The sequence below is a fragment of the Lemur catta genome, chromosome 7 (assembly GCF_020740605.2).
Source record: "Lemur catta isolate mLemCat1 chromosome 7, mLemCat1.pri, whole genome shotgun sequence".
In the NCBI taxonomy this organism is placed as follows: Eukaryota; Metazoa; Chordata; class Mammalia; order Primates; family Lemuridae; genus Lemur; species Lemur catta.
The window spans coordinates 72,350,733-72,376,696 of NC_059134.1; the positions used below are offsets into that span (position 1 = coordinate 72,350,733).

At 37.5% G+C, this 25,964-nt stretch overlaps 1 protein-coding gene across 3 annotated transcripts; it reads right to left on the minus strand.

The window, feature by feature from the left end:
- Positions 1 to 1,125: 1,125 nt before the first annotated feature.
- On the minus strand, positions 1,126 to 25,964 carry SAAL1 (serum amyloid A like 1). Of its 3 annotated transcripts, XM_045557636.1 has the most exons (13): positions 24,755 to 24,839; positions 22,776 to 22,856; positions 22,382 to 22,495; positions 18,563 to 18,646; positions 14,355 to 14,434; positions 12,653 to 12,712; positions 12,405 to 12,520; positions 11,573 to 11,753; positions 9,126 to 9,208; positions 8,849 to 9,037; positions 4,211 to 4,407; positions 2,364 to 2,456; positions 1,126 to 1,340 (listed from the first exon to the last, which is right to left on the minus strand). In XM_045557636.1, exons 3-13 carry the CDS (start codon positions 22,442 to 22,444, stop codon positions 1,248 to 1,250), a joined length of 1,239 nt encoding a protein of 412 aa, XP_045413592.1. In that variant the 5' UTR covers positions 22,445 to 22,495; positions 22,776 to 22,856; positions 24,755 to 24,839; the 3' UTR covers positions 1,126 to 1,247. The 3 variants fall into 3 exon arrangements, with proteins under 3 accessions (XP_045413592.1, XP_045413591.1, XP_045413590.1); XM_045557635.1 differs by lacking the exon at positions 22,776 to 22,856 and having other exon boundaries at positions 4,211 to 4,404; positions 24,755 to 25,964; XM_045557634.1 differs by lacking the exon at positions 22,776 to 22,856 and having other exon boundaries at positions 24,755 to 25,964.

The window sequence follows — 25,964 nt, forward strand, 5'->3', positions numbered from 1 at the left end:
TCTTAAAATCAATTAAGAATTCTACTTTTAGTGTCTGAAATAATACAAACTGAATACTTCTGTAAGTGTACCTGGTTGGTTATTTGAATATATTTCATTAGAAAGTACTAAAAGAATCATAGAATAAGGGGTAAAATCACACATAGTAGTTTGCAAAAAATCATAAGTTATTAAACTCCCTCCATGTTAACTTAAAAAATCTGAATTCACTCAAGCAAATCATTTTCTGAAATTCAACCACTGAAATAATGCTGAAAATTTAGAAATTTGTTCATGTATTTTTATCAAAATGTTAGCATTTCTGTCTTCACATGTACAATATAGAAAAAAATTGAAATGTAACAAAGCTACCTAGTAGCAATAACTGCTTGTGAGTCATTACTAACAATCTGGCAAGGAATCAACACAAATTACACTCACAAAATAGCTAAAAATACATTTTCACATTGTGGCAAACACCACAGATTGGCTATCTAAAAGCCATTCACATCTCCCTTCTCTCTTCCTTTCCCTCTTATAGAGGCTAGAAAGGAAAAGAAAGGACTAGATTTCATATATTTGCAGCTAGGGATGGCCACGCAACAGGTTCTAGCCAGGGAAGGCTGCCATTTCCAAATAAAAGGTAAAGACTTGCAAGGGGGCAGAGCCCCTCTGCCTCTTTCTCTTTTTTCCTCCCTGAATATGAATGAAAGGTCCAGAGATGGCACAGCCCCCTTAACCACAAGACAATAAACATGAACGCAAAAGTCTACGTGATGGACCAAGTAGAAAGGTGAAAACAGCCACCATTTTAGGTCTGGACTGTCCACCTCTGGACTTCTTATTACATAAAATGTAGAAAAACTATCAGATTAAGCCACTATAGGAGGGTTTTCTGTTACTGCAGCTGAATGAACTTGTAGTAGATACAAAGACAAAACTCTCATGTAAATTCAAATTAACAGTTATAAAGAAAATACACACCAACTCCTCAAATATCCTAAAAAGAACCACAATGATAAGCTTATATTTTTGCTATCTTCAACTGAAAATGATTAATACCACATAACCAACATAAAGGGGAGAAGGTGATAGTGGTGAAACTCCAGATTCCAATACCAAACAAAAGTGAGATAAGGGCATGAGTGTATTACTAGACATTTATGGTTTAATATGAACTTTATCTACTATTTCCTATATGTCAATTTCAATAGTCAATGAGGAAAATAAAATTTATTTCTGGCACAGAAGGAATTCCAATTCAGTTTTTAAGTAGGAACCTTCAAACTTGGGAAGCTTTCCTCCAGGTCATCAGCAAGGGCCTTATCTACTTCATGTAAGATTTTGATAAAGTCTTCCATCTGTGAGTCAAACAAAAGAAGGAAATAAATGTAGTAGAGGAAAAGGTGGTTTAAGATATTAACTATTGACTATAAAAACGTTCTACCTATGGTTTCTAAATAGTGCAATGGAAAAGAAATGCTGACATATTCCCAGATGACAATAATAGTACTCTCTAAATAGTTCTGTTTATCAGAGGAAATGACTGTTATCAAGGAAATAACTATCCTTTACCATTCTGTTTTACTCTTGAGCTGGTATTTTTCCTCCTGCTGCTTCCCTTTTAGGGTTTAATACTGGAGTTTTATCAGCATTCTCTTTGATGACATGTCCTTTCACTCTCACAATCCATACTTCATTTTCCTAAAAAAAGTTCCTATTTTTTTGTTGTTGTTGAGACAGGGTCTTGCTCTTTAGCCCAGGCTTGAGTACAGTGGTGTGATTATAGCTCACTAGAGCCTTGAACTCCTGGGCTCAAGCAATCCTCACATCTCAGCCTCGCAAGAAGCGAGGACCACAGGCGTCCACTACCACACCCAGCTAATTTTTTAAAAAAATTTTTTGTAGAGATGAGGTCTCACTACGTTGCCCAGGCTGGTCATGAACTCCTGACCTCAAACAATCCTCCCGCCTCAGCCTCCTGAGTCTCTGGGATTGCAGGAGTGAGCCACCATGCCGGCAAAAAGTTCCTATTTTGAAATTGCCTCTAATGGTAGCAAATGTGATGTCATTTGAAGAACCATACAAACCTACTATTCCTAAGACTATTCCTTAGAATCTTACATTCACTTAATATATATGCTATCTCCTTCATAACAGAGAGGGGTACTATAAATTCAGTGTTGACTCTTTCCTCTTCGAATTGTTACTAAGGCCAGTACTATGAATTATCCAGCAGTCATCTTTCTGAAAAAGGCATTAAGTCATCTAAATTGTACACACTCCCTTTTTTGACAATGGCCTTGAAATCAAGTGCTTAACTGAAAACATTTCATTTAGTAATCCTATGAAATGGAGCCACCTATACATTTACCCATACTCACCACAAGGCTGTAGAAAGGAAGAAGGTTTTGAAATGCAGAGGAACACTTCTCTTTGCTCAACTGGCCCTCCTTTAGTCCCTGAGCCACAGTCTCCTAAAACAAACAAACAAAAAGATTTAATGTAAAAACAGGAAAATATCTAGAGCTATAATTGATGAATGAATACAAGTCAGTATATACAATTCCCTACTGATCCTATAGGCATTTCAAATGTCCTAAACTGAACCCACCCATCAAGGAGGCTTATACAACACAAACATGTTCTCCACTGTAGTCCTTAGTTTAGTGAAGGGCACCACCATCCATCCTGCTGCACAAACTAAAAACCTGGAACACAGACAAGACTTTTCCTTCTTCTCTGCTGCTGACCAACGCCTCCTGCCCCCTGCCAAGTGTTCAATCCTACTCTACTAAATCTCTCTCTTCTTCCACCCCTCCTCTCCAGTCACACTTCCATTGCTTAGGTTCTCATTATTTTTCAGATTATTCTTGAAGATTATCAACTACAAGAGCCTGTTGGTTGGTCTCCGGGCCTCCAGCCTCAGCTCTCTCTAATCCTTCCTCTCTATTGCTTTTGGAGTAATTGTTCTAAACTGATCATATCACTGGATACTTAAAAGAAAAAAATCTTTAGTTGTGCCTCAGTTTCCTCTAGATTAAGTCCAAATTCCCTAAATACGGCATATAAGAATTTTCATGACACACCCCTGCTATATTCTTAGCCCTCCTTACTTCTATGTTCCTGCAACTTAAACATTAAGAAATATCTATGCCCCTCTCTCCAAAAAACAAAAGCAACAGCAAAAAATGGGGAAAAAACATTTGCAGTGAATATACAAAAGATGTATTACCCGAAGAGTTTATATACGTAATCAAAATGGATAAATTTATAAAAGCAGGAAACATAAATAATATACAAATACACGGAAAGATGTTCAACATCATGAATAAGAAAGTACAAATCAAAATAAAGCACAATTTATCACCTGTTGAACTTTATGTGATATAAAAATAATATCCAATAATAAAAGTAAAGTAAAACCAACATTTTCACATGTCAATAGCATCTTGGCAATATGTAGCCAAAAGTCTTAGCCACCTTCACATTTATTATGTCGTATCCAATAATCTAACTTCTAAAAACCTATGCTAAGATAATAAACCCTCTGGAAAATATTATACAAAAATGGTGGAGGGAAGCAGGACACCTCGCAAAAAAAAAAACCAATTCACCAGAATAAGACAAGCTTTTTTAAAAAAAAGAATCGTCCTGAAAAAATTCAGTGAGTATGAATGAATACATTCTTCGGTTATATTCATAAATATATTTTTATAAATATATGGATAGAAAGAATATGGTCAAAGAATGTGCAAATAATCACTGAACATAATCAGAAAGAATATTCCTTAAAACAAGTTTGCAATAAATTTTGAAAACTGGTTATTTGGCAAATTATGTATTAAACAAACTGGCTCTTAGGAAAGTCTTTCAATGAATTCATCTAGAGTCAAGAAAAATGACTATTAATGCTTTTACAAGCATGTTAAATGAAAAGAGCAGTCTATAAAAATTGTACATACTGGGTCAAAGTATGTGAAAAATGCATTTATAAATATATATGCACATAAACACATGCATATATTTGGCATACACAGATAAATCAAACCACGTCAGTTGGTTTAATATTATAAACTTATGGTGATATAACATTTTTCTTTATTTTCCCAAATTATATAATATAGTTATACAATTTTTACATTAAATAAAAGCAGTAATAATAAAGTCTGTAGCATTATGCAATCCATACTTTCTTTTGCTAAAGAAACCATTAATACTTCTTTCCTACCTTTGTTAATGCCTGAAAAATATTAGAAAGAAATTCACATGAAATGTCCTTTAAGATTTTCAAGTGGAAGTCATCTTGGGTTAAATTGGACTTTTTAGTTTCTTCTGTGTTAGACTCTGTCGAGTTCTCTGTTTTCTTCTGACAATGTTCCATATTTTGTAAGACTCGAATTAGGCTGTCAATTAGAGGAAGACCTACTGTACAAACAAATCAAGAGGCATGGAATCGGCCAGTTAAGTTTGGTTTTTCATTCATTCATTCTTACGTATTGAACAAGTGCTAGACATCGTATTTTAGGTACTATAGATACAGTGGTAAACAAGATCATCAAGGCATCAGATCTCAGAGGCTTACAATTTTATACTTTCAAATAAGTGAGTAAATTAAGTAGATCATTTCAGATTTTGGTAAGTTCTATGAAGGGAATAAAAGAGGAATATAATAAAGCAGCCCAGCAGGAGAGACTTTCTAAAAAGATGACACTGCAGGATAAGAAGCATCAGCAACGCAAAGAGCCCAGAAAACATTTCAGGTAGAGAGATCAAGAGCAGAGCTCCATCAGGAAAGAAAAAATCATGGAAGGTCTGAGGAACAAAAATGAGTCTGCTGTGGCTCCAGCCTAGTGCGCCAGAGGAGGAGCAGCACAGGGCAGGTTTGGAGAGTTGGGCAAGAGCCCTATCACACAGGGCCTTGAACAGAGTGAAAAAAGAACCTTAATTTTAAATTTTCCCATAACAATCTTAAGCAAAGCTTTTAAATGTTATGTTTTACTAAGTTTAACAGAAAAATATTCAGCATGATTTCTTAAAAGACTAAATAATCATTTAAATTAGCTTATAATAAAAACTGAACATAAAAATAAAGCTCAGACTCAAAATATATGTTATAGCATCAACAGGCTTAAAGATATCTCATTCTGAATAGATCACTGGTTCTGACTTTACCATTTCTGCTTAATAATTACAAACCCAGAGAGTTTTCTGTAGCACTGAATCAAATATATTGAATTTTTTTTTTTTTGAGACAGAGTCTGGCCCTGTTGCCCAGGCTAGAGCACCATGGTGTCAGCCTAGCTCACAGCAACCTCAAACTCCTGGGGCTTGAGCAATTCTCCTGCCTCAACCTTCTGAGTAGCTGGGACTACAAGTGAGTAGCTGGGACTATAAGGCATGTACAACCACGCCCAGCTAATTTTTTTTTATTTTTAGTTGCCCGCCTAATTTCTTTCTATTTTTTTTAGTAGAGATGGGATCTTGCTCTTACTGAGACTGGTCTCGAATTTCTGACCTCAAGCAATCCTCCTGCCTCAACCTCCCACAGTGCTAGGATTACAGGCATAAGTCACCACAACCAGCCTCCCAAATATATTCATTTTTAAAAAACCTAACTTTACAACCAAACTTAAGTCATTGATAGTACATGAAAATGACATTTTTAAAAAATTAGCAACCAAAGAAATCCTTTTATCTTTTATTTCTCAACCCAATGTCAACTTTTCAGAGCACCTACCCTGCCTGGCAGCTTTATTATATTCCTCTTGGATTTACCTCCACTCTCTTGTATTATTACCAACTCTTGCCTCTAAAGCCTAACTCTTTACTCTAGGATTTCTGTGAAGGTCACATCAATCTATACCAGCCTCTCTTATCTCTCTTTCTCACCCCCAGCCCTAACTCTACAATGCTCCTATTCAAGGCTGAGGGCAGGGTGAAAAGGAGAGGGTTAATTATTGCATTGGAGTTAAGGGAATATCTTTACACTGTCTGCTCCAATCATAGAAATCATACATAAAGTTTTGGGAAGATGGGGGTGTGGAGAGGGAAGAGGATAAAGAACACCTATTCCTATAACATCAAGATGTGCTCCTAGTATTACAAATGAAAATTCTATGTGTGGTTTTCAACAGAAAGATTATACATATACAATGAGGTTAGAAAGAATACTGGGGTTCCAAGTCAGCATATCTCCCCTTTTCCTTTCAGAAATCACCTCGCAGAAACAAAAAGAATGGGCAACAGAAACAAACTCCAGCTTGGATAAAAGTAGGACACAGCTGAAACTTCAAACACAAGGTAGGTATAAAAAGCAGCAAAAGCAGTGAAAATCAAACAGGAGGTAAAAGAAGGATAGGCGAGAGGATGCCTGGGGCTGCATATCTCAGAAAGGGTCAGAAAAGTCCACTTTTCTAAAGCAAAGCACACACTCTGAAGTGTAAATCTAGAATCCCTTGTTTGCAACACTAGGAATAGAGCATGCAAGATGACAGCTGGTTCTTCTGTGGGGGTTCTAAGAAGTAGAGGAAGAGAGGTTGATTGAGTAATCCCATAGACAAGCCATGTCTGCAGGAAGCAAATGGCAAGGGGAAAGATAAGCTTTTACCACAGCTACCTCTCACCTGGGAAAAAGAGCTAGAAGACTCACAGACCCAACGATTCACCTAGAACAGAGCCTTAGCCTCTCTCCTGCATGAAGTTCCTGCAAACAGCTGGCCTAGGAAAATCTCAATTCATACAATTATGAGCACGCAAAAAAAAGCAACATAGGAGCAACATGAAAACATTACCAAAAAAAAAAAATAAAGGCACACAAAAGACAAATGGCAGATAAACAACACTCAAAAAAAATTGACATGAAGCTTACAAATACTGAGATAATATTTAGCCATGAGTTTTAAAACAACATGTAATCAAGCACAGAGCAGAGATACAAGAGTTTAGATTAAGAAGTAAAAGATAGGCCGGGCGCGGTGGCTCACGCCTGTAATCCTAGCACTCTGGGAGGCCAAGGCGGGCGGATCGTTTATAGATATATATATATAAAAATTAGCCAGGCATGGTGGCACATGCCTGTAGTCCCAGCTACTCGGGAGGCTGAGGCAGAAGGATTGCTTGAGCCCAGGAGTTTGAGGTTGCTGTGAGCTAGGTTGATGCCACAGCACTCTAGCCTGGGCAACAGAGTGAGACTCTGTCTCAAAAAAAAAAAAAAAAACAAAGGAGCCTATTAAAGTCAGTTCATATCTAGCTAACCTCTGCTTAAAACTCTCCATGACTCCCTACCTCATTCAGAGTCAAAGGCAAAATCAGGCCTCCACCCTACCTCTCTGGTCTCATGTGCTACTTCTCTTCCCTTTGCTAAATCCACCCCAGCCACACGGGTCCTCACTGCTCTTCCTCAAACATACCAGGCATACTTCTGGTATGGGCTTTTACACTTGCTTTTCCCTCTGTCTGGAATGTTTTCCTCCCCAAGTACTCACAGGACTCCCTCTGTGGTCTCCCTCAGGTCTGTACTCAATGCCACCTTCTCAATGAGGTAACCTATCCATAAATGCAGAAAAGACCTGAAAATATTCAACGTTCATTTTTGATTAAAAACTCTTAATGCTTAATAGTGAAATTCTAGAATCATTCCCAATAATGTCAGGAACAAGGTAAGGATGTTTTCTACCACCACTATTATTTAACACTAGAGGTACCAGAGAGCCCAATTAGATAAGAAAAAGAAATCAGAGCTTGAAAAGTGATAAAACATATCTAACTTAAAGCCGAAGCAGTACCAGATAAAGCCCAAGACTATCATTGGAGCAACTACTAAAAACAGGAAGAGAATTCAGTAAAGTTACAGGATGCAAAATTAATATATAAAAATCAACAGTAGCCTTCATATATTCCAAGGACAATAATCACTGGAAGATAATGTCATAGACAGTGGCATCCCAAAAGATAAAATACCTAAGAATAAACCTACTAAGAGATATACAACATCTATATGAAGAAAACCATAAAATCATTACTGAAGGATACAAAATAAGACTTGAACAAATGTAAAAGCAGAATATGTTCCTGGATACCCTATAAATTTAACATAATCTTAATAAAAATACTAGAAAGATTTTTTTTTTGTTTTTGGAACTTATCAATCTAATTCAGTGATAAACAAAAATAGTCAACACATTCTGAAAAATTAGAATGAAGGGGGATTAGCCCTACTAGGTATTAAAAAATAAAACCTTAATACTTAAAAAATACTATGGCTACTGACACATGAACAGAGCAATGGAACTGAATAAAACATAAAAGAGAATTTAAAAAATAGTAATGATGAAATTTCAAATCAGTGTGGTAAGCTGTATTATTCGCTAAATGATGTTGAGTCACCTGGCCCTCTGGAAAAATAACGCTGACGCATAGTACCAGTTATAAGAAAAAATAAATTGAAGTATACCTCATATATAACACCAAAATAAATTCTAGATGAATCATGGATTTAATTGCAGTCATAAAAATCATGCTGTGAAAGAACATGTGTTTACATAGGAAACTATTCATTTTATATTTCTAAATGAAAGAAGCTGGCTAAAAAGCAAGACTTTAAAAAAAAATGTGTGTGTGTGTGTGTGTGTGTGTGTGTGTGTGTGTGTGTAGGAATTGTCTTCTGGATGGTGAAATTATAAGCACTATGCTTCCTTGATGTCCTTTATAAATTTTACAAATTTTTTTATATTTAGCATGTAATATTTTTGTAATTAGGGGAACAAAAGCATTTTTTAAAAATGGAAGAAATAAATGAAGAACAAACACGAGCCTGGGCTTTCAGACTAGACTAGAATTTAATTTAGTGAACCAAAATGATACTTGCCTTTTTCTATTTTTAAATAGTCTTGTTCAGTCTGAGAAGCATAGATGGCAGACAACACTGAAAAGACAGAGGCTAACACTGTCTTCTGTTCTTGAAGTATGATGGGTGGATCATCAGACTGGCAGAATTCATGACAGACCAGGTCAAAAAGTAAATTCCAAGTATCTTTTCCAGTGTCAGGACACTGTACTTAATAAAGATGATAAAGAAAGTAGTAATTTTAAAACAGCAAGTAATTAAATGAGTAACTATAGTGTGTCTCAATAAACCACCTTACCAATTGCTTGAATTCCATCATCCACTGTGGTAAGCAGCTGTAAGATATGCATATAAACATCAAGCCCTTCTGGATTTTCAGAACTAAAAAAAGCAAAAACATTGAATCAACAACTGTACTATCCAGGGGATTGCATTCATTCAACAAATACTTGTTACTCTGTGCTAGCCTGCCCTGGACACTGAAGATAAAACCAGGAACAGAATAAAGTCTCTGTGCTCACTAGAGCTTAAATTCTAACAGGGGAGACAGCAAAAAGAAACAAATCATGTAATATAATCAACACATACAGGACAAAAGGTAAAAATTCTTTTTGGCTTTATCCCACAAAAGCAATAATTCAGAGACCTGCTACTTGATACTTCTAGTTTACTTGAATAATCAGAACAAAAAATGACTGAGCCTTTTGTATCAATGTAAGGCCCACTGCACCCAGAGTTGACAATAATGATGTTCTTAAAACTTCTCAGGATTATCCTAGCTCCCTAGCTGAGAACACTAAAACCATATCATTCTTATGATCAACAGTTTAGATTCTCAGAAACTCAAAATCTTAGTTCTTCAACCAAACAATTAAGTGAAAAGATAGTAAACAATTAAAATTATGTTTCAGCAAATATTTAAGTACCTACTTCTTTTAGGCACTACGTTAGGGGCTGGGAAAACAGAGATGTATAGGACATTATCCCTATCTTCATAAAGTTTACAGTCTAAAAGGAAAGAAGATAATTAAAGGGGTAATTATAATAGAGTGATATGAATACAGCACTAGAGGAAGTTCCAGGGGCTAGAAGACCACAAAGCAAGCAGAATTAATTTAGTTTGGAGGGTCAGGGAAGGTAAATGAAAAATAATGTTTATACAGAAACCTGAAGGGGCAAAGTGTTTGAGGTAGAGGAAACATACTGTACAAAGGCTTGGAGACAAGAGAGATTGGTTCAGTTGAAGAAATGAAGAAAATTTCACACAGTTGAAACACAGAGTACAAGGAATAAAGATGGAGAGGCACTGTGCAAGACCTTATTTTTTTTAAAAAATAATTTTTTTTTAAATAAAAAAATTGTATTTTCTTAAAAATATGGACCTTATCCTAAGGAAGGCCAACTAGAAAGTCTGAAGTATGAAAATGAGATGGTCAATGTGTGTGCTTTGCAAAGGTGGCTCTAAAGTAAAGGCCTGGAAGGAGCAAGCCTAGAGAGATAGGAGACTCAAGTAAGAGATAGTGACAGTTCTCCAGGTGAGAGACAGCAGTGGCCAGGTTGGCATGATTGGGATCCCAGAAAAAGTCAGGAATAAGGCTTAGAAATTGACTGGCCATGGGACAAGAGTAGGATGGGAAAGACTCAGTAATGGCTTCTCCATTTCTTCTTCCACATTATCCAAATGGGATAATGATTGCATCATCTGTTGAGATTGAGAAGACTGGTGAAGCAGATTTCGGGGAAGAATGATGAGTTTAGTGATCAATTGGATAAAGGATATAAAATTAATAGGTTTTCATGTGGCTTACTAAGCATGAAGGTGGCACTACTGACCACTAAGCAGATCAATTCAAAAATTAATTTTCTAATGACTAGCAATAAGCAGTTTCAATGACCTATAACCTGGTAATCTCTCTTGGCAAGACATTAAAGTTCAAAAGTCAGTCACTTAGTGAAGATTGGCACATAAACACAAGGAGCAAGAAAATAAATGATGCCCAACATTAACTGAAGAAGTTGTTAAGTGTTCAATGTAAAATAAAACACAAGAAAATTTTTTCTCTTTGTTTTAAATTACATAAAATTGCTGATGATGAAGACATAAACCACAATTAGTGCTGAATTATAGGCTATTCTAAATGGTATTAGAATAGGAACTTTGTAACTATTACCATTCTTGCAAAGAGCAAATACATTGTTGCTACAATTTGGATGTTTGTCCACTGAAATCTAATCCCTAATGTTGGAGTTGGGGTCTAATGGGAGGTGTTTGGGTCCATAGGGGTGAATCCCTGGAATAGTTTGGTGCCATCCTCATCCTTGTCTGTGCAGTAATGAAGGAGTTCTCTACTAGTTGCCTAGAGAGAGATGGTTGTTAAAAAAGAGTCTGGCACATCCCCCCACCTTGCTTCCTCTCGCCTTGTGATCTCTACATGCACTGGCTGTCACCATGAATAGAAGCAATCCTGGGTCCTTCACTAAAAGCAGATGCTGGCACCATGCTTCTTGTATAGCCTGCAGAAGTGTCAGCCAAATAAACCTCTTTTCTTTATAAATTGTCCAGCCTCAGGTATTCTTTTATAGTAATACAAACGGACAAAGACAATTGTCATCACAAATATTAGTAATGAATCAAACCTAACAAAGATTGGCTGTTTGAAAGGAATCTAAGAAGACTTTTATATCTAAGAATATGTCTAGCAATTGGATTTTTCCAGAACATTTTGCAAAAAAGAGCTCACCTACCGTACTTGTTTGGCAGCTTCAAGTATACAGGGCACAATCCTAAATGCTGGCTGCTCTTCAGAATCTTCCTGGGGTTGGTCCAGGGCCTGGACAGCCCCATTTCTAATCCATTCCAACATTAGTTTCTCATCCAAATCAAAGAGCTTGTCCACAACCTCTCCCACCTTCACCAGCAAGTCAACTATAGAGAATAAAACAGATATTGAAGTAAAAAACAAAATGTTAAAAATTAACGACATTAAGCAAAATTCCTAAAGCTATTCTAAGAAAGCTAAATCTTGCCAAAGCAGTACTTACTCCAAGGGTAATCTGTTTACCTCCTATGTTTAAATTTGCTTCTTTTCTTTTTTTTTTTTTTTTTATGAGACAGGGCCACACTTGGTTGCCTAAGCTGTAGTACAGGGATGCAATCATAGCTCACTGCAGCCCTGAACTCCTGGGCTCAAGTGATCCTCTTGCCTCAGCCTCCCAAGGAGCTGGGACTATAGGTGTGTGCTACCATGCCCCAATAATTTTTTTATTTTTTGTAGAGACAAGGTCTCACTATGTTGCCCAGGCTGGTCTCCAACTCTTGGGCTCAAGTGATACTCCTGCCTCAGCCTTTTAAAGTGCTGGGATTACAGGCATGAGCCACCGTGCCCAGCCTTCCTTCATTTTTAAACGAGGAATTTATCAGTGTTCTGGGAGTGTATGAAGAAATTTTATAACTTGAATCAAAAAACTTTCCCACCTTGCATTTAGCCTTTTTAAACCAGTGTCTTCCAGAAATACTTACATAGTTTCCTAACAAATAAAACCTAAAACATTTTTCCTAGATTACATGGTGACTTACCATTTGTTGAACTTGACATGATGAAGCAAATGCTATCATAAATAGCTGGATGTTCCCGGATCCTTTCAACCCAGACACTGGCCACTTCTGTCTGGGAAAGGCAAGTAAGCAACAACCTACGTGATAAATGTGACCTTAATGTCTATCTTTCAAAAACAGTAAAGGAAAGTCAAGAATGAAGAATTAACTCTATTTTCCTAGATTCCCTTGTGGGTAACTTTATAGAATCCATGAAGAGAAAAGCATACCTGCTTGTTTCCAGCAGAGTAGGCGGGTCTGAATCATACAAACAGTGCAATAACACCTGCCTACAAAAACAAAATAGTTAAATTATATGTTTAACTTCTCTCATTTCAAAGATCAGAGTTTTCATTCAATTTTGTGAACATTTTTGTTGTGAAATATAGCATATATATAGAAAAGCCTATAAGATACAACTCTATAGTTAATGAAAAATTATAAAGCAAACACTCATGTTTCCAAGAAACAGAACAGTGCTGCATCTCTGGAATCCACATGTGTCCATTCCAAATCACAAGTTTCTTTCCTTTCTAGAAATGATTACTATCCTGAGTTTTCCAGCAATCATTTCCTTACTTTGCTCTGTAGTTTTATTACTTTATATATGTTTGGTTTGGTTTTTGTACTTTATATGAAAGAAATTATACTGTACTTATTCTTTGCTGCCTTAGTTTTTTTTTGCTCAAAACCACGTACATAGGATCCTCCCATGATGTTCCTGTAGCTATTGTTCTTTGATTCACTGTTACAGAGTATTCCATTGTATGAATATAACACAATTTATTTTTCTAGACTACTTTTGATGGACGTTTAGGTTGATTTCAATTTTGAGCTATTTCAAGAAATCCTCCCACAATAATATTTGTATGAGCATCCTGATGTACACATGTGCACAGTTTCTCTTATTATATACCTATCAGTGGGTCATAGCATATGCATATCTTCCAACTTGATTAGATAATGCCTGACTATTCTAAAGTGGTTAAACAAATTTATATCCCATTAGCAATGTAAATTGTTCCATATTAAGATAAGCATTTAATTAAATTTTAAAAACTTAACATTTTTCATTATCAGATTTCTGATAGAGAACACTAGCAGCCAAACATAATCCTGAGTCATTTATTCCACGAATGACTATAAGTAACTGAGGAATAAATATTTTGAACCAGGAAGATGTAATCACCTTTTTTTTTTTTTTTGAGAGACCCAGGTATTTGAACTGTAACAAACCCAGACAAGAACTGCCTAGAACAGTTTTCTTAACCTATTTTTGGCACAAATTTCCTTGATATTTTGATTAACGGCCATGAACCCTCTGCCTAGAAAATGAATATGCCCACAAAATTTAACATATAATTTTAGGGTATTCTCAGATCTCCTAAAGTAATCACCAGGGTTTTCATCATTAAAAAACCCTCTCCCCAGAATTTTCTCAAATGTAGAAAAGAACTAGCCTCTAAGCAGAAGTATGAAAGCCTTTTAGTCACAGAGGCAACCCTTTATCTTCTAGTCTGTTGGTAAGTCCTACTCTCTAAGTCAGAGCTTTCAGGATGATGCTGTTCAACAAATCTAGTGTCTCCAGACTCTAGCTCTCTGAGTCCTTGGATTCCCTGTGCCCAAGTTGTTTTAGGTTCTAGTTAGCTGCTTCCATCTACAAGTTTTGCCCCAGTGGTTCTTTACCACCATCTGTTAACGATTCAGGTCCCCTTGCTACTGATGAAGAAAACAGGCTTAAATCCTGAACCTTGTCCAAACACAGTGTGCAAGCCCCTGGTATCATCATTATACAATTAAGTTCCTAGAGAGTGTTCATCAAGACAAAAGAAGGATTATATTTCATATTTTCCTATCTCCCCTATGTATTAGAATTTCCTAAGGGATGTGAAATATGAATCTATTAAAAAATAACTATTATGTAAGACTTACCCAAGATTTTTATCACTGCTGATGGACACACATATCTCCTGGAAACAGGCCATATTACCTAAAATTCCCACACAGATTTCCTACCAAATAAAATTTCACAGGTTACAATGGCTTTGAAGTGAAAGACAAATACATAAAAACAACAACCTGAACAAAAACTTTCACTGAGCCAAGTTTTGGTGGGAGGCAGGATATAAAAGCACATGTAATGCCTGTACCATAACCATGATAAGCGTACAGTGTTTGAGAAGGTATGGAAGACACAAGAAAAATAAAGATCAAAAACAGGAGCTATGGAAGAAGAAATCTGATAGATAAAATGAGTCTTAAATGATTGGTAGGATTCAGATACACAAACAAGAAGAAAGATGTGCAAACAGGGGAAGGTATTAGTAAAGGCAGGAAGGGAATAATGTATGTGGCCAGTAGACAATAAAGAAAATATTCTGGCTGTAGCACAAAGTGGGTAAATAGCATAGATAAATACGGCAGCTACAAACAATCAACATTAATGGCTCTGAATGCCATGTGAAGAGTAAGACTTAATCTGGGAGCTTATTTGGAGTCATGAAGGTACTCAAGAAGGGGGGACAACATGCTGAAACAATATCTTAGGCAGATTATTTTGGCAGCAAAATGCATAATGCATTACAGTAGTCTGCCTTTATCCACCATTTCAGTTAACTGCAGTCAACCTTGGTCCAAAAATATTAAATGGAAAATTCCGGAAATAATTCATGTTTTAAATTGCACACCTTTCTGAACTGCATGATGAAATCTCACACGGTCCCACCCAGGATGTGAATTCTCCCTTTGTCCAGCCTATCCACACTGTATACACTATCTGCATTAGTCACTTACTAACCATCGTGGTCATCAGATCTACTGCCATGGTATCACACCTGACCACAACCTTTATTTTACTTAATAATGGCCCCAAAGTGCAAGAGTAGTGATGCTGGCAATTCAGATATGCCAAAGAGTAGATGTACAGTGCTTCCCTTAAGTGAAAAGGTGAAAGTTCTCAACTTAGTAAAGAAAGAAAAAAAATTGTATGCTGAGGTTGCTAAGATCTATGGTAAGAACAAATCATCTATCCCCAAAACTGTAAGGAAGGAAAAAGAAATTTGTGCATAATATATACATAGGGTTTGGCACTACCTGCGGTTTCAGGCATCCGCTGGGGGTCTCAGAATGTATCCCCCGAGGATAAGGGGGGGACTATTGTATAGTGAAAAGAAGTCTAAGAGAAGTTAAGAATTTATTTCAGTAATAACAGTTAATGTTTATTAGTACTTACTATGGCCAGGCACAATTCTAAGCATTTTTCATGTATCATTTCATAAAATAACTTATGATGTAGGTATTATTATTATCCCCATTTTTCAGATGAGGAACTAAAGCACAGAGAAGTTAAGCAATTTGTCTAAGATCTCCCACTAGGAAATAACAGAGCTTCAGAGCCTGAGCATTTAGCCACCATTCCATACTGCACCTCAGTATTCAAGAGGCAACAGAATGCCGGCTGTGATTGATGAGCCAGGCATGGAAAGCAATGAAGCTGAGGAAAACTCTCAAGGTGAATGCAAAATAATCTGATGGGAGGCAAAGGGAGAAAGCAACTGAACATGATTCTTAGGTTTCAAGTTGCCTCATTTCCCCAGTCGGATATATTGGTTCTCCACTGACAAGAAACTTGGAAAAGAAAGTGTATGAAAGGACACAATGAGTTCAGATAGTACAGTGTTTCCAAACTTACCAGAGCATAAAAATCACTCAGAGAGCTTGTTAAAAATATATTAATAGACTTTTAATTCCTACCTCAGATCTACTGAATCAGAACTCCAGAGTAGAGCCTAGGAAACTACTGTTTACCAAGCACACCAACTGATTTTTATGATCAAGTAAGCATGACAATCACTGACTTAGGACAATGGAATTTCGGATTAGAAAATACAACCGACCCTCGAACAATACTGTTTTAAACTGTGTGGGTCCACTTATGTGCAGATTCTTTTCACCCAAACATGGATTGAAGATACAGTATTCTCAGGATGCAAAGCCTGCATATAAGTAGGGCCAACTTTGCCTATAACACAGGTTTCATAGGGCTGAATGCAAGACTAGAGTATGCACAGATTCTGATATACATGAAGGTGGGGGTGTCCTGGAACCATCCCCACAAATACTGAGGGACAACTATACATAATGCAAGAAAAGAATGCCTGAGGAAAGTTGTAGATATGACACCAGTGATCAGAAGGGAAGTCAGGGCTTTGATCCTACAGGCAAGGCTGCAACCTAATGGTGTAAAAAGTACAGGAGTTCACTAAGAAAATGAATATAAAGAGAAAAGGTGTAGATCAGGGTCTACACCTTAGAAAGAGTCCATACTCAGGGAAGTATGAAAAAGGGAGCAAAAAAAAAGTCAATGAAAATGAGAGAGGAGTGACTAAGGAGGTCAGAGACCAGAAAGTGAGGTGGCACAGAAGCTACAGGAATGGCATTTCAATAAAATGTGAGTGGTCAAATGTTGGGAAAAGATTAAAAGAGAATAGGAGCAGAAAAGAAACACATACATTTCCCTTAAGCACTAAAGAAGAGACAATAGAATTTCCAATAAAAGATCAAGTTTCTCTGTCTGGACTATTCACTGGAATCAGCTGGGGAACTTTAAGAAGCTGCCTGGAGCCTCACACTTGGAGATTCTGTTTTAACTGATGTGGGCCATGACCTGACTCAGGATTTTTAAAAGTTCCCTAGGGCAAAACTTCTCAAAGTGTGGTAATAGTCCAGAGCACTAGCATCACTTGGGAGCATATTAGAAATCTTGGACCCTACCCTGACCTACGGGATCAGAGACTCTGGAGGTAGGCTCAGCAATCAGTGATACTGGGACATGCTGAAGTTTGAGAGCCCTCATCCCAGGTGATTCCAATGCGTGGCAAGGCTGAGAATCACTGCTGTAGTAGAGTACAGCTAGCAGACATATACAACAATATGACTAATTCCTAAAAGGCACCATTCTTGACATAAACTTATCTCTTTAAGTACTAATTGTGAGTCAATATATTTAAGATAGAAAAATCAAGGAGAAAAATCACATAATTGTCAAATCTTTATATTAACATAAGGACCCAAGGGAAAAGTAGATAATCAGGCCCTAATTCAGGTGGAATATTCTGTTAAATAAAAATTTTAATTCAACATTCAATTTGTGAAAATATATTAATACTACAGAATTCTCCATTTTATAATCTCAAAGAAAGAGAGACAATACAGTACAATGGTTATATTGGAGTCAAGCCTAGGCTCAAATCCCAGCTCCATTCTTTCTTAGTTCTGTTACCCTGGACATATATCTTCACCTAAGACTTAGTTGTTTAAACGTGTACCTCCTAGGAGTAGTAAAACCAAATATTCAGTAAATAGTAGTTATTCATCATTATAATTATTCAACAGACATTTACTAATCATGCATGATATGCACAGCACATGGCAACTCAAATGGCAATAAAGCACAGTACACTGCACAGTATATAAAGACCTCTCATTCAGTCTTTATCTGTTGTTCTTGGGAGTTTATTATTAGCAATGACCACTGACAGCTCACTTATTTGGGAAGGCGTGGAGAAAAGTGCCACCTTGAATAGATGCAAGTATTGAGAGGGGACAGAAGGCACACTAAGGGAGGCATGGAGATGGTGACCACAGTAAGCTGGTGAGACAGGGAGTAGACAGACCTGGCTAAACCAAAAGGGCCATCTGGAAGGTAGACTTCATGCTAGAAAGGTGAGTTAGGTATAGATTGTGGAAGTCTTGAGCAACAGGCTGAGCTTAGAATAGTTTTTAAGCAACGGAAGATTTTGTGAGTAAAAAATTACAACGAACTGAGAAACAGGAAGTCTGGGCACTGCTCCTTGTTCTGCCACATATTAGCAGCAAAGCAGTAGTTATGTCTAACTGGTTTCCACAGCTGTTAAATGAAAGTATTGATCTGCTTGGTCCAGCCCAAATCTAAAATTCTATGACTAATAATTTAAAACAGCACAATACCTAGTACCTGGCAATGTTCAATAAACATTTGCAATAAACATTTGTTGATTTACAGCCAGTAGGAAAATCAAAATGAGAAAAATGAAAGACTATTCAGCACTATCTGCTATTATCAGTCCAAAGTGGAAGGCTGTAGAAATGTACATACTTACTCTCAATCGAGGACACTTGGATTTGGCCAGTACTCCCATAAATATATCAGGAGCTTTAAATTCTTGGAGAAATAAAGCCACATCCTGAAAATAAAAAAATGATTATTAACTTGGATGTTGAACCCTTTATTCCTCTTTTGTAGCTTAGGCAGCCTCAAAAAATATTTAATTCCATATAACCTCCTTTCAGCCACAAGGAATGAAAACCAAACCATAAAGTTAAGAATTGTGTCAACAAATAAAAGTAATATTAGAGAGCTGTTGTGGCATTTGATCCCAGACAATGGAACAATTCCATAAATAAATAAACTAACTATGAAACTCCAGAGGATTATCCTTTTTTCTGCCCTGAAGCTATTTACCTTAACGATTTTTCTACCCATCAGGAATTCTCATTAACTTACACAAACACATTTGCTGATTACATACCAATTATTACGATAGAAGCTGAAGATACGGGAGAGAGTTAAACTCATAATTCCTGTCCTCCAAGAGCTTAAAACACGGTAGGGGAAACAAGTGAGAACTGCTATTGAGTCATGTCCAGACTTGTGTTTTCAAAATCTTCAACAGAAAAAAAATTCTGATCACAATGTAACTGCGAGAGCAGCCTCATACCTTCTTCCTAGAGAGTTTGCCCAGTCCACAGTTCCTAAGGAGGCACACCACACAGGTGAATGAGCCTGGAGTGGGCGTGTGACCCCAAATGGACCAAATCTCACCTAAGAATGGGGACATAAAAACTAAATCAGTAGCCGTGGGGACTCACATTATAAAATATATAAATAAAAATAAGTTTCTGGCTGTCCATTGCCTCCAATTTTCACCAAATTTGAGGTATAATTTGGGAAGGTTTAACTTAAAACATAAGACTGCATGGCTTATATGAAAATTCACATGGAAGGACCCTGGGGCAACTCAAAGAAGGAGGCAATTATCCTCCACAGCAGCTGAAACTGAGGTAATCTGCATAACTGTTGACTGGAAGAGACACACTGTCAGAGAAAATGGCATTTTCAAAGATTTGCTCCAAATTGAGTTATAATAACAGATGCTCGCTACTGTAAGCAATTCAGCTGTTTGCATGTAGGCAATTCTTTATAGCATGGAGAAATTTTTTAATTTAATGAGAGTTAATAATTCCCAGAGTAGTACAAGGGTGGCCTAACTACATCAACACCAACAATAACGATAATGGCAATTAACAGTCATTGAACAAGTATTAAATGTCAGACATAGTGAAGTGTTTTGCATACTATTTCATTTGTTTTTCTTTTTTTAATTTTATTTTTATTGCATATTATCTCATTTAATTCTCAAAATAACTCTATGAAAGTTATTATTAACCCCATTACACTAATGAACAAACTGAAGTTTAAAAGGTTAAGCAACCTGCCTAAGATTATATAGTCTCAGTAGAACAGAGCTAGGATTTGAACCCAGATGAATTTGACTCAAGGTTATGTGTTGTTATTTTTTTTTTTTGGTAACAGATAGGGTCTCACTATGTTGCCCAGGCTGGAGTGCAGTGGCTATTCACAGACGTGATCATAGCTCACTGCAGCCTCAAACGATACTCCTGCCTCAGCCTCCCAAGTAGCTGGGACTACAGGAGCATTGCACTGCACCCAGCAAGGCTACGTTTTTAACCCCTATACCATGCTACCTCTCAGGTATTCATTCATTCATTCATTCATTATTCATCAAATACTTACTGAAAAACCTAATATGAATTGTTTTAGGCTCTGGAGACACATTAGCAAACAAGCTAAATAAGGTCTCAGTCTCATGGAATTTTCATTCTAGAGGACTGAACAAACAAGAAACATACAAACAACTAAACTATATAATTCCTAAGTGCTAGAAAGAAAATAAAGAAGATGGTATGTCCTAGAAACCAAGATAAGGGTGGCTACTTTAGATATATCAGAGAAGATATCTCTGAAGAGGTGACGTTACACTTTGATGAAAAGGAACTTTATCAGGAGACACAGAGACTCAGAAGAATCAGTAATTAAGAAGATTAGTTATGCAATAGAGTGAACAGATTCCATGGGAGCACAGAAATAAGAGAGGTTAATTCTGCCTAAAATTTCTGGGGCTGCATCACAGAGGAGGTGACATTTAAGCGGAGCCATAAACAGTGAGAAGGATTTTACCAGCTTGAGGCCAGTCCAGGTAGGCTGGCATGAACCGTGCATCAACACATGAAAGTACAGGAAGTATTCAGAAGTCTCTGGTCCAAACACACAATTCATGGTCACAGAATGATAGGATACAAGGCTGATATGTAATCTCACTGGAAGGACTTTATGCCAGAGGCCTCAATGATCAGGAGAGCTCAGTTCTATAGAGGTGCCTCAAGAGCTACTGTAAGAGGACAAAGAGGAGGCCAAAGAACATGACCCTCCCCTCCACCAATCATCTCATTTAAACAGCAGCTCTGTTTCCTCTATTTTAAAATTGAGATTTTTACACTAATACTTCATTTAAAAAACAGGTTCTATTTCTTTAAAAAAATTTACTTAACAGGGTTGACAGATTGATAATTTTTTTTAAACCATAGTTTCTCAATAACTGTAGGATAGAAAGTAGACTTGAACAATACTCTCAACCTACTTTATCTAACTGACATTTATAAGGTACTCCACCAAGCAACAGCAAAATACACATTCTTTTTAAGTGAATGTAAAATATTTATCAAGATAGACAATATTCTGGTCATAAAACAAGTTTTAATACATTTAAAAGGATTCAGTGTGTCCACTGACCATAGTAACATAAAGATATCTGAAAAATTCCCAAATATTTGAAACCTAAATAACATACAGCTAAATAGCCTATGAACCAAAGAAAAAGTAAGGAAAACTAAAAAGTTTTCAGAACTAAATGAAATGAAACACAGCATATCAGAATTTGTGGGATAATGGTAAAGCAATATTTAGGGACAAATTTACAGTGCTAAATGCCTATACTAAAAAAGAATGATTTCAAATCAATGATCTCAACTTCTACCTTAAGAAATTAGAAAAGGAAGAGCAAATTAAACCAAAGTAAGCAGAAGAAAGGAAATAATAAAGAACACAGTGGAAATCAATGAAATAGAAAACAATAAAGCAATAGGAGATCAACAACAACAAGAATCAATGAAACCAAAGGCTGATTCTTTGCAAGGCTCAATAAAATTGTTAAACTTCTAGCCAGACTGATCAGTAAAAAAAAGGCAAAAGACACAAATTCCCAATATCAGGAACAAGAGAGGTAATATCACGATAGATTCTACAGATATTAAAAGGATAATAACATAATAGTATGAACTACTTTGTGACAATAAATTCAACAACTTAGATGAAATGGATAAATTCCTTGAAGGACACAAAGTAACCTGAATAGCTCTATATCTATTAATGGAATTTAATTTATAGTTTTTCCTACACTATACTAAAAACCAAAGAATGGTGAATTTTATGATAGTGAATTATATCTCAATAAAACTGTTATTTTAAAAAAGTAATAAATACACAAAACTAAAAAAAAAACCCATACAAAACAAAAAGCCCTCCCACAAAGAAAACTCCAAGCCCAGATGACTATATATTTAGCCCAAATTTAATGAGAGGTCTGATCCTCCAGCCTCAAAGACAAAAGTTTAGCATTTACAGCTCCTGGGACTTCATTCCCTTGTACTCTATATGTGAGTGATTACAGACACTAAACAAAGCCTTTTCCCAGAGAGTGAAGGACTGGAACTTTTTAAAAAATCTATTCACCACTTCCTCACCCAACAGTCTTTTCAGAGTTTCATTTCTGGCCTCATACCTCATCCATTGACATATCCCATACTCTGCAAATTTCATTCTCCATTTCTTCATCAAGCTCCATCTGCTGCTCCTCATCATCTGAGCTGGATTTGGTATTTTCAGGGCTAACAATCTTCAAAAACACAAAGAAGGAAAAGAGATGAATAAAAGTTGTCCAGAGCACTCCCCAAGCATAGCAGATCCTCAAATAACATTTTGTTATAAAACTGATGAGAAAACAAATCAATTCCCAGCTGGAGCCACGGTCTGTGCAGAGTTTGCACACTCTCCCCATGTCTGCATGGGTCTGCTCCAGGTACTTCAGTTTCCTCCCGCAGCCCAGAGATGTGCACGTTAGGTTACTTGATGTATCTAAATGGTCCCAGCCTGAGTGTCAGTGTGTGTGTAAGTACCTGCAATGGGATGGTGTCCTGTCCAGGGCTGGTTCCTGTCTTGTGCCCTGAGCTGCCAGATTAGGCTCCAGCCACCCTTGCCTCTCAATTAGAATAAGCAAGTTGGAAAATGAATAAATGAATACAAATTATTATAAAATAAAAACTTTACTATTGTCTATTGATTCCATACAGACACACAACAATAAATGATATGGTATGAAAGCACTCAGCAAGCCTTTGTTATTGTTTTTGAACCGTGTGGTTCCTTATATTTTCACTTAGTAAATATTTATTCCTTAATTTAACCCACCACCATTACGACCACCTTCACTCACAGATTCACCAAAAATTCGGTAAATAATTATCTTGTTTTTATTTATCTTTCTTACATGTATACATAGCTCAACATTCACATTTACCTTAATATTTAATATTAAAAGTGTTTTGGGTCTTCAATTAGAAATTTATTGATATTTTTGTGTCCAGAAATATGCTTTAGGAAATTAACTCTTGCTTATATCAATTAGCCTATGATAAAATTGGTTTTGTTATCAGCCATTTCACTTAAAGTCACAGTTTTCAAGAACTTATTGACAATGTTAAGTGAGAACTTAATGTAATATTAACCCACAATCATTTAGAGGTCACAAACAGACTATCTTCAAACTCGTTTTTTTTTGAGACAGTCTCACTCTGTTGCCCAGGGCTTAGAGTGCCGTGGCGTCAGCCTAACTCACAGCAACCTCAAATTCTCGGGCTCAAGTGATCCTCCTGCCTCAGCCTCTTGAGTAGCTGGGACTGCAGGCATGCGCCACCATGCCTGGCTAATTTTTTTTCTATATATTTTTAATTGTTCGGTTAATTTCTTTCTATTTTTTAGTAGAGATGGGGGTCTCACTCTTGGTCACGCTGGTCTCGAACTCCTGACCTCAAGCGATCCTCCTGCCTTGGCCTCCCAGAGTGCTAGGATTATAGGCGTGAGCCACCACGCCCGGCCTAAGTGACTTATTTGAATTGTGGACAAAGTTATGGTAGCAAAAATGATGAACCAATAACCTATTCCTGGGAGAAGCTGGGGAACACTGCTCACAGGAGGTGATATTTAAGCTAACTCTTGAGGGAAGAATAGTAGTTTGTCATGTGAAAAAGAGGAAAAGAGCATTCTGAGGAAGTACAAGATTTCAGAGTTAAGAAGTGCATGTTTGGGAATTTGTGTTGATGGAACACAGTGTATCACCAGCAGATGAGGCTGGAAAAGTTGTAAAGAGCCCTGGATTCCAAGCTAAGAAACTCACATTTTTCTCTTGTAGGCTATGGGAACTAAGAAGGGTATCATCAACATCCGTTTTTAAGGAAGATAATTCTGGAAGCGTGTAGAAAATGGACTGGAGAGGACAGAGATTGCAGGAAAAGGTGAGGAGAAGAAAAGTCACATTTACTGAGAGCCTCCTATAAGCCGAACACCATGCTAAGCACTCTATGGCCGTTACAATCTCAATTAACCCACACAATGACCCTATATACAATATTACATTATAACCCCATTTCATAGAAATTAGGAGAGAAACAGAGACTCTGAGTGGTTAGGTGACGTGCTCAAACCGCTAGCTAGTAGGTGATGAAGCCACGTTTTTTATATAAGAACTGCCCGCGAAATATATAAATTAGGACCTGGGCTTCAGAAATCAGTGGAAATGGGAAACAAAACCCGAGCGACGTATTTACATGGTCAGACATTTTTGGAGGATTTGCAAAAGTGAAACATAATAATCACAAGCATTTCAGCATCTCTGCCTTTAGACATCCCTTTGTGCCGAGAGGCACTGGCGTGGCCCCGGGCAGTTTTGGGGTACGCCGAAGTGGCCGAAACGCAAGGCGTCAGACCCCGCAGCTCGCGCCTGGGGATGACGGCTCCGGGGCGGGAGGGGCTGCCGGAGGCGGCGCCCGGGCGCCTGGAAGATGCAGGGAAAGCCCACTCGTGGCGCGAGTTTCCACACCTGGATGAGCCCGCTGAGGACGCCGAAGAGCCAGTGCTTGCTGTAGACCGTGCTTCCTATGCAGTCTCCCCCGGCCCCCTCGCCGTCCTCCTCCTCGTCCCGACTCGGTGGCGGCGGCGAAGGGTTGCGGTCCATGACTTGGCCGCGTCTGGAGCGCAGGAGCCGCGCCGGAAGCCGCGGAAGAGGCGACAGGCTTCCTGGAGCCAGAGGGCCCGGCGCGCCCAGCGCGGCTCCCGCCATAGCGCCGCCTGCTGTCTAAGACCCGCCACCTGGGAGCCGGCCCACGTGGCTTGATCTCCACAACCCCGCCCTACTCAGGACTGGGGCATGATCGTGCTCATGGTTGTTTGTCACCCTCGTTGAACCAGATATTCCATTTGTCCCGGAGCTCTTACCTGATCGAGAAGGAAGAGGGCAGGCAGGAAGCAGAGAAAAAGCCAGTGTCTCTGGTACAGATGTGAATCTCAAGCCTGGACATAGAAGGGCCTAGAAACAGTCCACTGTAACCAGAGATACCTGAGCCAACAAGACCCAGTGGAGAGAGTCTGACTTGGAAAAGAAACTGTGGGGGGTGTCTGAGAGTACCCCTATCCAGGATTCCAGCATCTTCTGGGATGATGTAAGAGGCATAACCTCAGGCTATACTTTGAACCTGGAGATGGTCACTGCTGGGGCCAATCCATGGTACCTCAGGGTACCTTTGCTTTGTGCATTTTCCTTAATTTTTTATTTTATTTTATTTTATTTTACTTTATTTGGTGTCAAAGTTCCCCTACCCTTGTGGAAAGGGTTGGGAAATATTCTCATTTCTGTTCTCTGAAATTTTTTGTGTAAAATTGGAATTATTTCCCTTTAGGAGTAAATTTGCCTATAGAACCATCTGGGCCCACTGTTTTCTTTGTGGGAAGATTCAATCTCTTAAAATAACTATAGAATAATCCAGATTTTCATTTCTTCTTTAGTGAGTTTTTATAAGTTGTATTTTTCTAAGATTTGTTGATTTTTTTGGTCTAGTTTTAAAATTTATTACTCAAGTTGTTCATAGGATTCTCTTACTATCTTTTCCATTTTATGGAACATATAATTATAGGCTTATCATTGGTCCATTTATGGTCCATATAGTATGGTCCATGTTTAGACATATAGTTTTATCCCCAATTCCTGCTATTGTTTATTAGTGCCTTATCTTTTTTAAAAAATAAAAACAATG